We start from the raw sequence: 12,841 nt of genomic DNA, 5'->3' as shown, positions 1-12,841 counted from the left end.
AAATAGCTATGTAAGACCATAACACAATATATCACATGGGGTATGAGAGGAAAGGAGACCATAGAAAGCTGAGGTCAAGGTCGTAAAGGGTTTTGTATACAAGGCTAAGAAATTTTTTAAGTAGAGTTAGGGTTTTTTTATTATTACTCTTCTAATTTTCATCTCTAAGCCAGTGGTTCTCAAAGTATGATTTGTCTGGCAGCAGAATTGGCATCACCTGGAAACTTGTTAGAAATTCAGGTTCCTGGGCCTGACCCCAGACCTACTGAATCTGAAAGGTGGAGCCCAGCAATCTGCGTTTTAATAAAACATCTAGATGACTCTGGTACATGCTAAAGTTTGAGAACCTCTGCAGTAGGTTGTAGGATTCTTGATAACAGCCTTCAGAGTGGCCGAAGGTGACTATAGTGATACTAATTGTATCTGTGACTGATTTGATTCTGTTAAAGAACAGTGTTTAACAAAATTGGAATAGTAATACCTTTTAAGGGAAACATATCTTCAACATGATCCATTTATACTTTGCAAACCTGTTCCTCCGTAGCAGTAAAAGAGATCTGAGTCAGGACTAGAGGTTATTATATCAGCAAAGAATAGGATGCTAATTATTGTTCCTTAGCTGAGGGAATGGTTTGGAAACTGACTAGGTTTTGTTTTAATTATCAAAAAAGAAGAAGTAAACCTTTTTTAAAGGTTTTTGAGATTTATTTGGGTTTTTTGTTTTGTTTGCTCATTAATATGTAAAACTGGTGTTAAAGTTAGCATTTAAGATATCCTATTTAAAACTGATGTGTTAAAAGAATTGAATGTATTTAAGTCATGAAATGACTAAAACTATTTCATTTTTTCCTTGACATAGAAGTAAAAAATAAAGTATAATCTAGGATTCTCAGGCAAATTCTAATCTAAATGCCTATCACTATCTTTTTTGCCAAATCATGACCAGTGTTTGGTGAATTTATCTATGTGGTGTCTGAATTGAACTTTACATTAAAGTTTATATAGTTCTGTAGTTTTTAGTTACATGAAGCCATACTTTGCTGTCTACAAGCAGTTAAAGCCTAACATATATAAGTATTTATTAATGATCTATATATCCTTTCCATTTATTAGGTATACAGAAGCCCCTTTTCATCTTAGCAACAGCAGCAAGAAGTGAAGTAGTATGCTGTAATTAATGTGCTTAATGCACAGATAAACAAGCTTAGTGTTTTCCACGCATTGACTCAGGATTTAAAAGTTCAAAGTCCACTGAGGCATTGACACCAGCCCCTTCATTTTACAGATGAGGAAACTGAGGTCCAGGGAAGTTAAATAGTTGATTACTGATGGTCATATAGGTAGTGAGTAGCAGAACCAGGATTATAACCAGATCTACTTAGATTATAATAAAAAAAGGCACCACTACATCAGACAGGATATTTCTGAGGCTCAGTCTGATAGAACATTGAGGGTCCACATCATCTAAAGCAAAATAGTCTTCAGATATATTAGCACCTAAATTTAGCACTACACACTAAATGAAGAGTATGTAGTAAAAGTTTTGTATAAAAGTGGTTTAAAGACCTCTTTTTGTATTGATACAGTAGATTAACATATCCGATTTATATTTACAAGAAAATCTAATAACTATTCTTTAAAGTTTACAAAAACACCAAGAAAAGGATATAGATCCTCACTACATACATGGGAAAATATAAACTGCCAAAGAGGACAATTATTCAACCTCCTGTGTCATTATCACAGAAATGATAAGGTGATATTTAAACTTGGGATGTACTTACCAGCTAGACTATTTCCAATTATTTCTAGGAAAAATTGGTCTAAACCACATACCTTAGTAGGTGATTTTTGCCAGCTAGTAAACTACAGTCAAAGCATACAGGTCTGCCAGAATGTTGAGTTCCTTGTTAACCAACCCTGCAAGTACTGCTTGCCCAAAAGCCCTCTGAATCATTTTTACAAGCCAGTTTTTAAAATTTAAAAACCAGACATTAAAATATAAAATCTATAGTAGAAAAATCATCATCTGAATTTAATGCAATAAGTAACCACTGGAATTTCTACATGAAAGGCAATTAGAATATATAGTTGGTAAATGAAGAGATGTGGAGGGGGTACTGTTCATTCAAAATGTATCTTAAGTTCACTGAATTGAGAACTCCTGGATAGAATTGGGAGTTACTTTTTAAAGTAGCATATATATGTCATTGGCAAATTAGAAGTATTGAAACTACAAAGATTTTTACAAGCCATCTGTTTATTGAGATCATTTTCAAAATGAGAGCTCTGACTATGAAATTCTGAGAATAGACTAATAATCTATTTTAAATTACTATTTTTGGTTTTAAGTAAAACACAATTATTTTAAGAGTTGGAAGGGAGCTTACATTTTTTAGAATAATTTAATGAAATATTCTAATTTTTTCCAGTGCATCTGGGGGAGGTGGTGTAGCCATTGACAACAAAATAGAACAAGCAATGGTAAGTAAAAATTTATAGTCCTCTCATTTCAGAGATTGTTGGGTTTCATCAGTTACAAAAAACAAATACCTAATTTCTTTAAACCAAGATGACCAAAGTGTATTTTTTGATAATGAGATTTGGTTGAAAATGCTAGAATGTTGAGAATTTTTAGTCTATAAATACCAGTGGAATAGATATTTCCCCAACTTGAACATGTTACGTTTCATGCCATTTTGGGGAATATACATAATCAACATGCATTTGATCCCCTAAATATCTCAGCATCAAAAATAATTTAGAGACAAAAGACTAATAAAATGAAAACTTCAGCTGGAAATCTTTTCCATCCTTTGGTTATTTACAGTGACTCTTTTACTCAGCTTTAATAAATAGACTTGTTTCTGTTGATTCTGATTCTGATTTCTGCTATTACTGTCAATTTTTTGGTTTTCTTAAAGATATTCTACTCATATTATTTAAAATATTTTGATTCAAGTTATTAAAACCATAGATAGATTATAAATAAAGGCCATTGGTCTCAAACTATTTTGTTTTTTAATCCTGAGGTTTTAAAGTTGGAAATTGCAGGTCACTTCATCTCTTAAAGCAGTACTATAACTAGTTTATTATCAGACAGTTTAATATCCTTTGTTCTCTTTGTCTGACCTCTAAATATATGATTTTAAACCTTTTTTTAAATTCTAATCTTATATTAATTGACAATTTAAGGAGCTGGTATTTTTTGAAATCACTCCAAACTTTGAAAATAAAATCCTGGGCTTGCTGCCCTAGTTGGGAGCTAGATTTTTTCCACCCCATCTTCCTTAGTGTCAATCAAGAAACAGTAGAAACATTAAAAGCAAGAGCAGGAAAACTATATAAATGTAGTTTAAATAAACTATATTTATAGTATAAATATAAATATATAAAACTATGTAAATATAAAACTGCCTAATGTTTATAAGGCACCAGGTAGGCTAGAACCAAATAGCAACTTCTTTCCGTTTCACTCTTTTTGACATTCCTAATTTTGTTCTTCACAGGATCTGGTGAAAAGCCATTTGATGTATGCAGTAAGAGAAGAAGTGGAAGTTCTAAAGGAACAAATAAAAGAATTAGTTGAAAGAAACTCTTTACTTGAACGAGAAAATGCACTGTTAAAATCTCTTTCAAACAATGATCAGTTATCCCAACTCCCAGCCCAACAGGCCAATGCTGGTAGCACTTCTCAACAGCAAGCAGTGATAGCACAGCCTCCGCAGCCAACGCAGCCTCCGCAGCAGCCGAATGTGTCCTCAGCATAAAGCTTTCTTGCCTCATTAAGAAAAAAACTGAAAGCAATCTATCCTTGTGTGCCACTGGTGTTCTTTCCACTTTATACGAAAGCAAGTAGCCATGCTTCAGTTGTGTGTTTGGCCTTTTCAGTATTAGACAATCATTCTACAAGAGCTTTTCCTCTCTTTGAGATGTCATGCAGTGCTGTTGATGTCCAGTTTATGTCATCAGTACACAAGGAGAATAATAGATGGGGTGTATTAAAGAGAGCAAAGTTAGCATTTTACCTGGTGCGCACGAGTGGGGTCTTTTAAGAGCTTTGGTGGCTCTCCCATGTTTCCTATTATCCATGGATTTACCCTGAGCCTTCCTATCGCATTATAAATAACAGTTCATCTAAAGAGCCACTTTTCTTTCAATATCAGTAACATTTGCCTACATAAGTTTTCATTTATTTGTGTTTTATTTATTACAGGGCTGCTATTTTCATAATGTACATGAACAATGTCACAGAACTTTTTTAATTTTTTTGAATAATTATAAGTATCAGTAAAGGAATTGAAAGGCAGGATTGCATTTAATAGATGAAACGTTTAGGCAATAATTGAACAAAAGAATCCTGGCATATTTCTAACACTAATGGCAATTTACCTTCGGTATTTATTTTCAGTAGTAAAGACCCAGCTTGAATGTAAATTTTGTATAGTGTAAGTATGAAGAACATAGTGCAACTGTACAGGTAGTCACCAGTTATTGTGATATAATAAATAATTGGGCTATTTTGATGAAGAAAACTTTGTTCATTTGTTTCTACTTTCTAATAGAGAAATTGCCACGATTCCTCTGCTTTTTGACATTTCGTATGACTTTTTTTTCGGGTGGGAATAAAAAGCTGTGAAATTGTTCAACCTACTTTGTAACCAAAGAAGCAAAGCTGTGTAATGGAGTTTTGTTTTTTTTTGTTTGTTTTTTTTTTTATAATGCACATTCTTTATGTATTTTTATTTAGTGTTCTCTCGGTCACAATTTTCTTTGCTGTCTAGCATGATCTGCATGACCTATAATCTTTGAACCACTTTCGTACCTCATGTTTTTATCCAGCACTCTTATTGTAATATGTACTAGTCTGTGAACAATGTCAAATAAAAAAGAACGAACAGGTAGTATGGTGGAGCTGAGCTAGTGTACTATACACTAGTTGTAAAAAAAAAAAAAAAAAAAAAAATAATGAAGTGAGCCATCTTTTTGTTCATTTAAAATGGTGTTTTGAATTTCGTATGCAGAAAACGTTTTGTTACATTGCAGATTTTAATGTATTTAATAAATGCAACATGCAGATTAAGTGCAGTGTATACTGAGTATTTAAATTAAAATGTACATTTCATAAATACAGTTTCAAGAGAAAGCATCATTTTGTGTATACTAACACATTAAGTATATGTCAGAAATTGATGTATAAATATATATTTTAACACATTTTCTGAAATTAAACTGCAGTTTTGTTGAAATATTTGGCTCTCATATGTGTTCAAAATTTAATTTGATTAGATTTGTATTTTCAGAGTTCCAAATATTCCTTCAATGAAAACCTATGTTATTAATGACTTAATGATGGTTCTTAAATTTTCCAAGTAAAATAATTTAAAGAATGCAAGAATGGTGAGCAATATTTGTACTCAATATTCATATTATGTCAATGACATTTAAGTAGGAAATCCTTGTCTACCAGAACTTTTACTTGAATTCAGAAAGGTGCCTGTAGAAATTAACATGCTCTGTATCTATAGCCAACTAGCTAATCAGGAGTTAATAAGAATCAATAGTTAGGTCTTTGCATTAAAAGAAGATAAATAAGTGTTCTTTATCTATCTAAAATTAAAACTTAAGTCACAAACTAAATGCATAAAATCAGCGTGTACATGGGATTTCCAGTTATTTTATATTCTAGTTATGCTGCAGGATATATTCACTAAAAACACAATTTTAATGTTAATAGAACTAACTAAAGGAACTAAGTACTTAGGCTTGAAGAAGCAACCTAAAGATATGAAGTAAGATTTTTTAATAGAGCCATCCCAGGTGAGCTAGGAAGTGAAACTTCCACGTTGGAATATTAACCAAAAGGCTCACCGGGTGCACCCCTCAAGTGCGAACAGTGTGATATATAATACAGGTGGAAAAAAATGTATTAGAAAAGGTTGGGGTTTATGTGAAAATATAAATTTTGGTGTTGGGGGTAGAAAAACATAAATGCTAAAGTAATAGTCACAAAGGAAGTGATTAATATGCTTTAAATGGTAATTAAAAGCAATTATTACTACTTCTACATTTTAAAAAATCACAATAGAAGAGAAAACATGAATAGTTCACAGAAGAAATAAACGGCAGTTTCTAAAGCTTCACCCTCTAGTAACCTAAGAAATACAAGTTCACATTTAACAAATTATTTGTCCTTTAAATAGCAGGACCTAATGTAGAAAGGCAAGCTTTCCTGTGAACTTCTAGAAAGTAAGATGGCAAAATGTATCGAGCCTTAAAAAACTTTTCAACTTAATGACATGAGAAGATACTCAACTACTGGTGCCATGTTCAAAAAATGCAAAACTATAGTAGTGCCTGTCCTCTGCTTTCCCAACTCCCCCCCCTCCACCCGCTTCTCTTGTATGACCCATCCCCCACCATACAACCCCAAAAATAGCTGTGAAAGGAAGCCTGTACATCCAAACCTACTCTCATGAGGCATGCCCCCAATCCAAAGTCAGGAACAAACTTAAGGGTGGGAAAGCTATGTGCTTTTCAGCATCAGATATACTGTATATTTGAAAACAACATCAAGCATTCCTCCAAATGATTAGTTTAGGATCTTAAGTAAATTTCAGTTTTTCCTCAGATATTTAGGGTCTCTAGTTAGCTGGAATATTAATTTATTGAGATGCCAATTTGGGAGCACAGTCTTGTATGAATGCCATCTGTAATTTTCTCAGTGAAATGCTCATAGACCAAGGTGCCACATAAGTGTTCTGTTGGTTTACTTCAACCAACCACAAGATCATAGGTAGAAAATATTTCTGATGCGGCAATGTGTCTTCAGTACAAACCTAATTTTCCCCAAAGAAAAATCATTTCAAGTAGCTACAATGTGATTTTATAGCTTGATATACACCTCCCTCCCCCCAAGAAATAGAGCGATTGTGAGATATTAAATATATGGTTTCTCTCATAATTTTTTGTTCAGAAATAGCTGGATATTTCCGATGTTCTGAGCTAAGCATAAATAAGTATAAAAACAGGAATGCTTTACCATCAAGCCCTCAGCGGTGGGTAATTAAAACTTCGATTATTCACAAAGAATTGTCACAGATCAGAGATTAGGGTATTTCTCCAAGTTCCAAACCATAGTCACTTCTGGACGTTTAAAAAAACGGGAAGTGGGGAGGGTGGGCGCAGTATCCTTCCAATTAAGGTAACCAAAATACCTGTTCATGAGAATTCATCCTTGTAGAGCCAGAAATAAAATATCACCTAATTTTCTGGAAACCAATTTCTAAGATGGTCTGAAGTCACATATTTTAAAGGAAGCTTTATAGCTCAGTGGCAGGCATTTAGTGACATGACTCAATTCTCTTCAATAATCCTTTAAAAGGACAAAGCCCAGCCCTCAAGTTTCAGAGTTTAATTAAGGATATAGACAAACGAATAGATATGATGCAATAATAAAGGCTTGTTATACACAGTCAAGGATGGCTTTGTTAGGGAAGGTTTCTTCAAGGAGGTGACACGTGAGTCTTGAAGGTCGCAAAAGTAAAAGTGCTCAGAGGCTTAAAGGAGAGCATAAGCAAAGCTCCTTGAGAAGCCACAGAACTGTTCCACAGGAGGCACGCAGGCAATGACTGTCTCACTCACCTGAGTAGTTTGGCATCAATTCGGAAAACAGGAATGATTTATTGAATGATTTTAAGCAATGGGATTGTAATCAGAATTGCATTTCAGAAAAATTAATCATTCCAGTGGCACATGAGAGGTAGTTGGAGAGCTAAAACTAGAAACTGAGAAATAATTTAGGAGAGACAATCCAGAACAGAAATGATGGATAGGCAAAATTATATAGGCAATCTTGGTTCATGAAGGAAGTTTGTCTTGAGTTCTTCTGTACCATTTTTCTCTCCACGGTGAACATTCCATTCCCAGCATCAGGTACCTGTTACTTCTTGCTCCAAGGAAAGATCAGAGAACTCCAAGTCTTAGAAAGTTTAAGACTTTTCCTTCCAACAGCCATATATCTCTATGAAACGAAAGCCTTTGTTTCCTGTTAAAGGAATTTCAAGAATTTAGCAAAGGGGTAGGGGGGACTAAAGGAGGTTTAGCTGTCCCTTTATGCCTCTGTGTAAATCCAGCCCTAAAGGTAAACCAAATTTAGTCCTTTTATAGTGGATTAGGATTAGAATGGCCCAGAAGCATGAATTCAAAGTCTGCCCCTCAGAGCTAGCCCTTCCTCCCAAGAAAGGATAATACGGGTTCTAGCCCCGCTGCAGATATTGACAGCCCGTCAGAACAGGTTTTGCTAGGCTTTAACCTTTCATTCTTTGACACAATTCAGAAGGTTTCTTTCTGCCCTATAAGCCCCCTGCGTAAGCAAAACTGGACCTTTTCTCCCACCTCCTCCTGCCTGGTAATCCATGTTTTTATTTTCTAGCAATACTAATAGTGTATTATTTAGTGATGTGTATTTGCATCCTATTTTTCCCTTTTTGAAGTTCCAGTATGCATTCTTGTTTCATATATTTCTCTACCAGTTCACAGAATTTTTAATGGTAAAATCTGTTCTTTAAATGCAAGTATTCCTTTCGTCAGTAGAGAGATTACTGTAAAGTGTAGTTTAACGATTTCCTTAGTGGTCTACAATTAGGCTGACGTGCTGTGTTCACAAATAAAAATGCTAAGTGAGGCACTATACAAAGTAAGTTAAAGGTCAGAGACATCCTTTTTTTTTAAGAGAATCATCAAAAATAAAAGCAAGACAGTCTTTCAGGATTGATAATGGTAAGGTAAGGAGCTGGTATTTTGCACTGGCACAATTTACTTGGTCACAGAATTTGTTCACCACACTTGGGTGGTGAGCTAGCTTTATTTTTCCTTCTCCTCACCAGGGGAACTGAGAGTTTAAGTAGTTTGGGGAATTTTCCCATAGTCTAATGTCTTGTGTTGAGCTGTAAAACAGAGCAGGAAGTTTATGGGCTAAGGCATTACCCATGAAAGCCAAAGCTACCCCTTTGAAAGAAGGAAGGAAAAGGTGTGCTAACTCACATCATAAAAATAACTGAATTTTAAAATGCGGCAAATGTCACACTTCTACTTTCCTATAAAAAAAGTTTACCTTCTTTATTTCCTTCTTTTGCATGTCTGAGATATTTCTGTATAACAACTGTAAAGTATGCTTGCCCACTGCAATCCAGAATGTTTTCCAGATCACAGTTCTTACTGTCATTTAACAGGCAAGCAACATACCTATACATAGATCATACCTGAGGAAGTCCACGAACAGCAAAGGAACATTTTTCTCACACTTGGGCATGGATTATCAGGTCAGTGTCTAAATCTAGCGTTCCTACTTTTAAAAAAGAAAAAAATATATATATATATAAAATTTAATCAGATGGGCAGAAAAAAATAAATATGTATAATTTCGTGATGCCCCTGAAGTAAAGGTTTTGTTTTTGAGAAGCTTGAGTTTTATTTTTTATTTTATAGAAACATTGTTGAAATGCAGTTCAATTCTATTTCAGTTCAGGGTGTGCACCCTGTACTGGATGTTTGGGGATAGAAAGATGAATGAGACATGATTTGTGCACTCCAGGGGCTCATGGTCCAATGTAAAAGTAAAAGCTAGAGTGTCACATTGTTTTTTTCAAAGTATATGTCACCGTTTGTGGACCTCAGATCATTTGTTGAATGAAAGGTTCTTATAAATGAACAGTAATATTGCCGTGCCACGTGATACCATTTGACATTGCCAGGAAAAAACTTTAAATCACCAAAAAGCTTTAACATCAAATACTTCTAGAAAGAGGGGAGCTGGTAAAAAGGATTCCATCTCTATATTTAGCCTGTGAGGTGTCCCCTAAAAAAAAAAGAACTAATCTTAAAGAGAAGTTTACACATTTCTTAATACTCTGTTTGTAGATAACAGAACTGATTTAATTGAATAGAATTTGTGTGTTATGAATTACATCATCGACTGTCTCATGAGGAATACATTCATTATCTTGGCTGATAAAATCAGCTACCATTCAATGAACCAAGTTAAGAATAACTCAGGTACCTGATGCCAAAATTAAATCTGATAAAGCTGAGAATCCAGAAACGAACACAAATATATATTGAGTAAATGATGAAAGTGACATTTCAAATCAATAAGGGAAGAATGGATTATTCAACAACTAGTATTAAGACCACATAACCACTTGGGAAAAACAATTTTAGATCTCTAACTCACAAAAATTAAATTCCAGCCAGACTAGCAGTGAGCCTTATGCTTTTTGGTCACATACTCCTTTTAGAAATATCCTTGTGAAAACGCACGTGAGCAAAAAGTTTTACAAATAGGTTATGAAGAGATGCCCAACTTTAGCAAAATAAGGGAAATGCACATTGAAACACAAGAAACTGTCTCAGATCCAATTGGCAAGTATTTAAGATAAATATGAATCAAGAGTGTGGGGAAACAGGAATCCTACATTGCTGGTGAGCATATAAATTAGCATGGCCACTTTTAAAGGCAGCTGAGTGGTATCCATTACAATTGTAAATTCACATGCCCTGTGACCCAATAATTCCAATTTTTAATGAAACACACTTTACACATTTTTGTTCACAAGGTGGCTTGTATAATGATGACTGTTGTACCTTTGGTTGTAATAATATAAAATTGGAAAAACCAAAATACGCCTCAAGGGGACGGAGCATGGTACATGTTATAAAATACTAGGCATCAATGAAAAAGGAGAGTCCTACATGCACTGACATGAGATGATCTCTAAGATACAATGTTAAATTTTTTTAAAGTTTAGGGGACAATGGAAGGACAATACATGAAATCCACAAGATACCATTGATGTTAAAAAACATACCACATCCATTCACATACACAAATACTGTATAGTGTACATCTTAAGTACCTAATTGTGTATTATAAAAATGTACAGAGAAGCTCTGGAAGGGTACTAACCAAACTGTTCACAGTAGTTTGGTGGAGTGCATTAGCTTTACCTGTAATGTCTGATGTTTTTGAGTATGCATTCATGTATTGTTTGTGTAATGACAAATTAATAAATTAGAAATAAAATCAAATAGAAGGTGTTCTCTTCTTGTCGCTGCTAAAGTCTCCCGTGGTACTCTGGATCTTATCATCTTCAGCCTTCTCTCCTCCCCACGATTGTTTATCCCACTCTCTCCCATTCCTTCTACTTGGCTCTCTTCTGGCTTCATCACATCAGTGCGCACAGAGGCTGGGAATGTGCCCCCTCCACTTGCTTTTTCTGTTCCTTCTGCCTTTCTACTTCGTTCTCTTCTGCTCACCACATGTCACATGCAATCTGGTTGGGGTCCCCATTGTGACCCCAACCATTCTTGTCATGGTCACCAATGGTCACTTTTCTACTACAGTCATTCCATTCAATACGTTTCATTCTTATCTTATTGAACTGTTTGACCTAATTTCAGTTTCTTATCACTTGTTTAGTCTAGTAGATATTTTCTACCTCTTTGTTTTCCTCCTTTGCATTTTTGTAGGGGTTTCTCTTGTATATATATATGGCTGAATTTTTTTTAACCCAATCTGTCTTTGTTTTTGGTTTTTTTTTGGCGGGGGAGGTGGGGCCCGCTCTGCACAGCTTGCAGGATCTTGGTTCCCTGACCAGGGATCAAACCGGGGCCCCCTGCAGTGGAAGTGTGGAGTCCTAACCACTGGACCACCAGGGAAGTCCCCAATCCGTCTTTTAATAGATTAATTATCTGATCCCATCTATTATCATTACTGGTACATTTGGATATATTTCTGCCATCTTGTTTTGTGTTTTCTCCTTGAAATGCTTTTTAGATTCCCCCCCCCCTCCTTTTTTCCCTTTTCCTGTCTTTTAATTGATTGTTTTCTTATTCATTTTTTATCTCCTCTAATGGTTGGGAGTTATACATTCTATGTCCATTCTTCCGGTGGTTTATCTTACATTTTTTTATCATTGTTTTGTGGAAATTTTCAATTATGTACAAAAGTAAAGAGTATAATGAATTCCTACATACCTATCACCCAGCTTAAACAGTTATCTAATCTTGTATTATTTACACTTGCACCCATTTCCCCCATGATCCTCTGGATTATATTGAAAGAAATTCAAGATATCGTAACACTTAACATATTTCTAAAATATAACATTTCTAAAACATAAGGTTTCTTTTTAAAAAGAAATAACCATAATAGTATTATCCCACTACAAAATTGACAATAATTCATTAATAGCATTAAAAATAGAGTTAATGTCTGTTTTCCCCACTTGTCTTAAATTTTTTCATAGTGCATTTGTTTGAATTCTAATCAAAATAATGTCCATACATTGCAATTGGTTTGTATGCCTTTTAAGTCTCTTTTAACCTACAGACTCCTCACTCCCCTCTTTTTCTCTTGAAATTCTTTAAAAATCAGAGTTTTTTGTCCAGCAGCTTTCCCCAAGTCCAAGTTTTCCTGATTGCGTTCTTGTAGAGACATCTACCCCTGTATTTCCAATAAATTAGTAAGATCTAGGAGCTTAATCAGATTTGGGTTCATATTTTGTCAAGATTAATTCATCAGTGGTGGTGTATACTTCCATCACATAAAGTCTGGCTGTCTCTATTTTGTGATTTCGGCAGCCTTGATAAGCAGTACCTAGACCCATTAGCCTATTAATTCTCTCATTCCTTCTCACTCATTAGCAAAACACTTCTCTAAAGAGAAAATTGCCCTTTTCAGTTATTCAGTGACCCTGAGGTACAGTTCGTATAAGGAATACAGGGACTTAATTCTTTCCTTTTATTTCTCAGTTTTCAAAATAATAAGCTGAGTGTCTAG

At 34.6% G+C, this 12,841-nt stretch overlaps 1 protein-coding gene across 3 annotated transcripts in view; it reads left to right on the top strand.

The window, feature by feature from the left end:
- Positions 1-5,249, top strand: part of TSC22D2 (TSC22 domain family member 2) — a 51,411-nt gene extending 46,162 nt beyond the window's left edge. For 2 of the 3 annotated variants that reach the window (XM_004278178.4, XM_012536151.3), the window contains 2 exons: positions 2,433-2,484; positions 3,510-5,249. In XM_004278178.4, the coding sequence (XP_004278226.1) occupies positions 2,433-2,484; positions 3,510-3,770 (313 nt within the window). In that variant the 3' untranslated portion in view covers positions 3,771-5,249. Of the gene's footprint in view, positions 1-2,432; positions 2,485-3,509 lie in introns of those variants that run through there. The other variant, XR_007477539.1, reaches the window with a different exon arrangement.
- The last annotated feature ends 7,592 nt before the right edge of the window (positions 5,250-12,841 follow it).

The sequence above is a fragment of the Orcinus orca genome, chromosome 5 (assembly GCF_937001465.1).
Source record: "Orcinus orca chromosome 5, mOrcOrc1.1, whole genome shotgun sequence".
Lineage (NCBI taxonomy): Eukaryota > Metazoa > Chordata > Mammalia > Artiodactyla > Delphinidae > Orcinus > Orcinus orca.
This window is presented reverse-complemented; position numbering and strand designations above follow the sequence as displayed.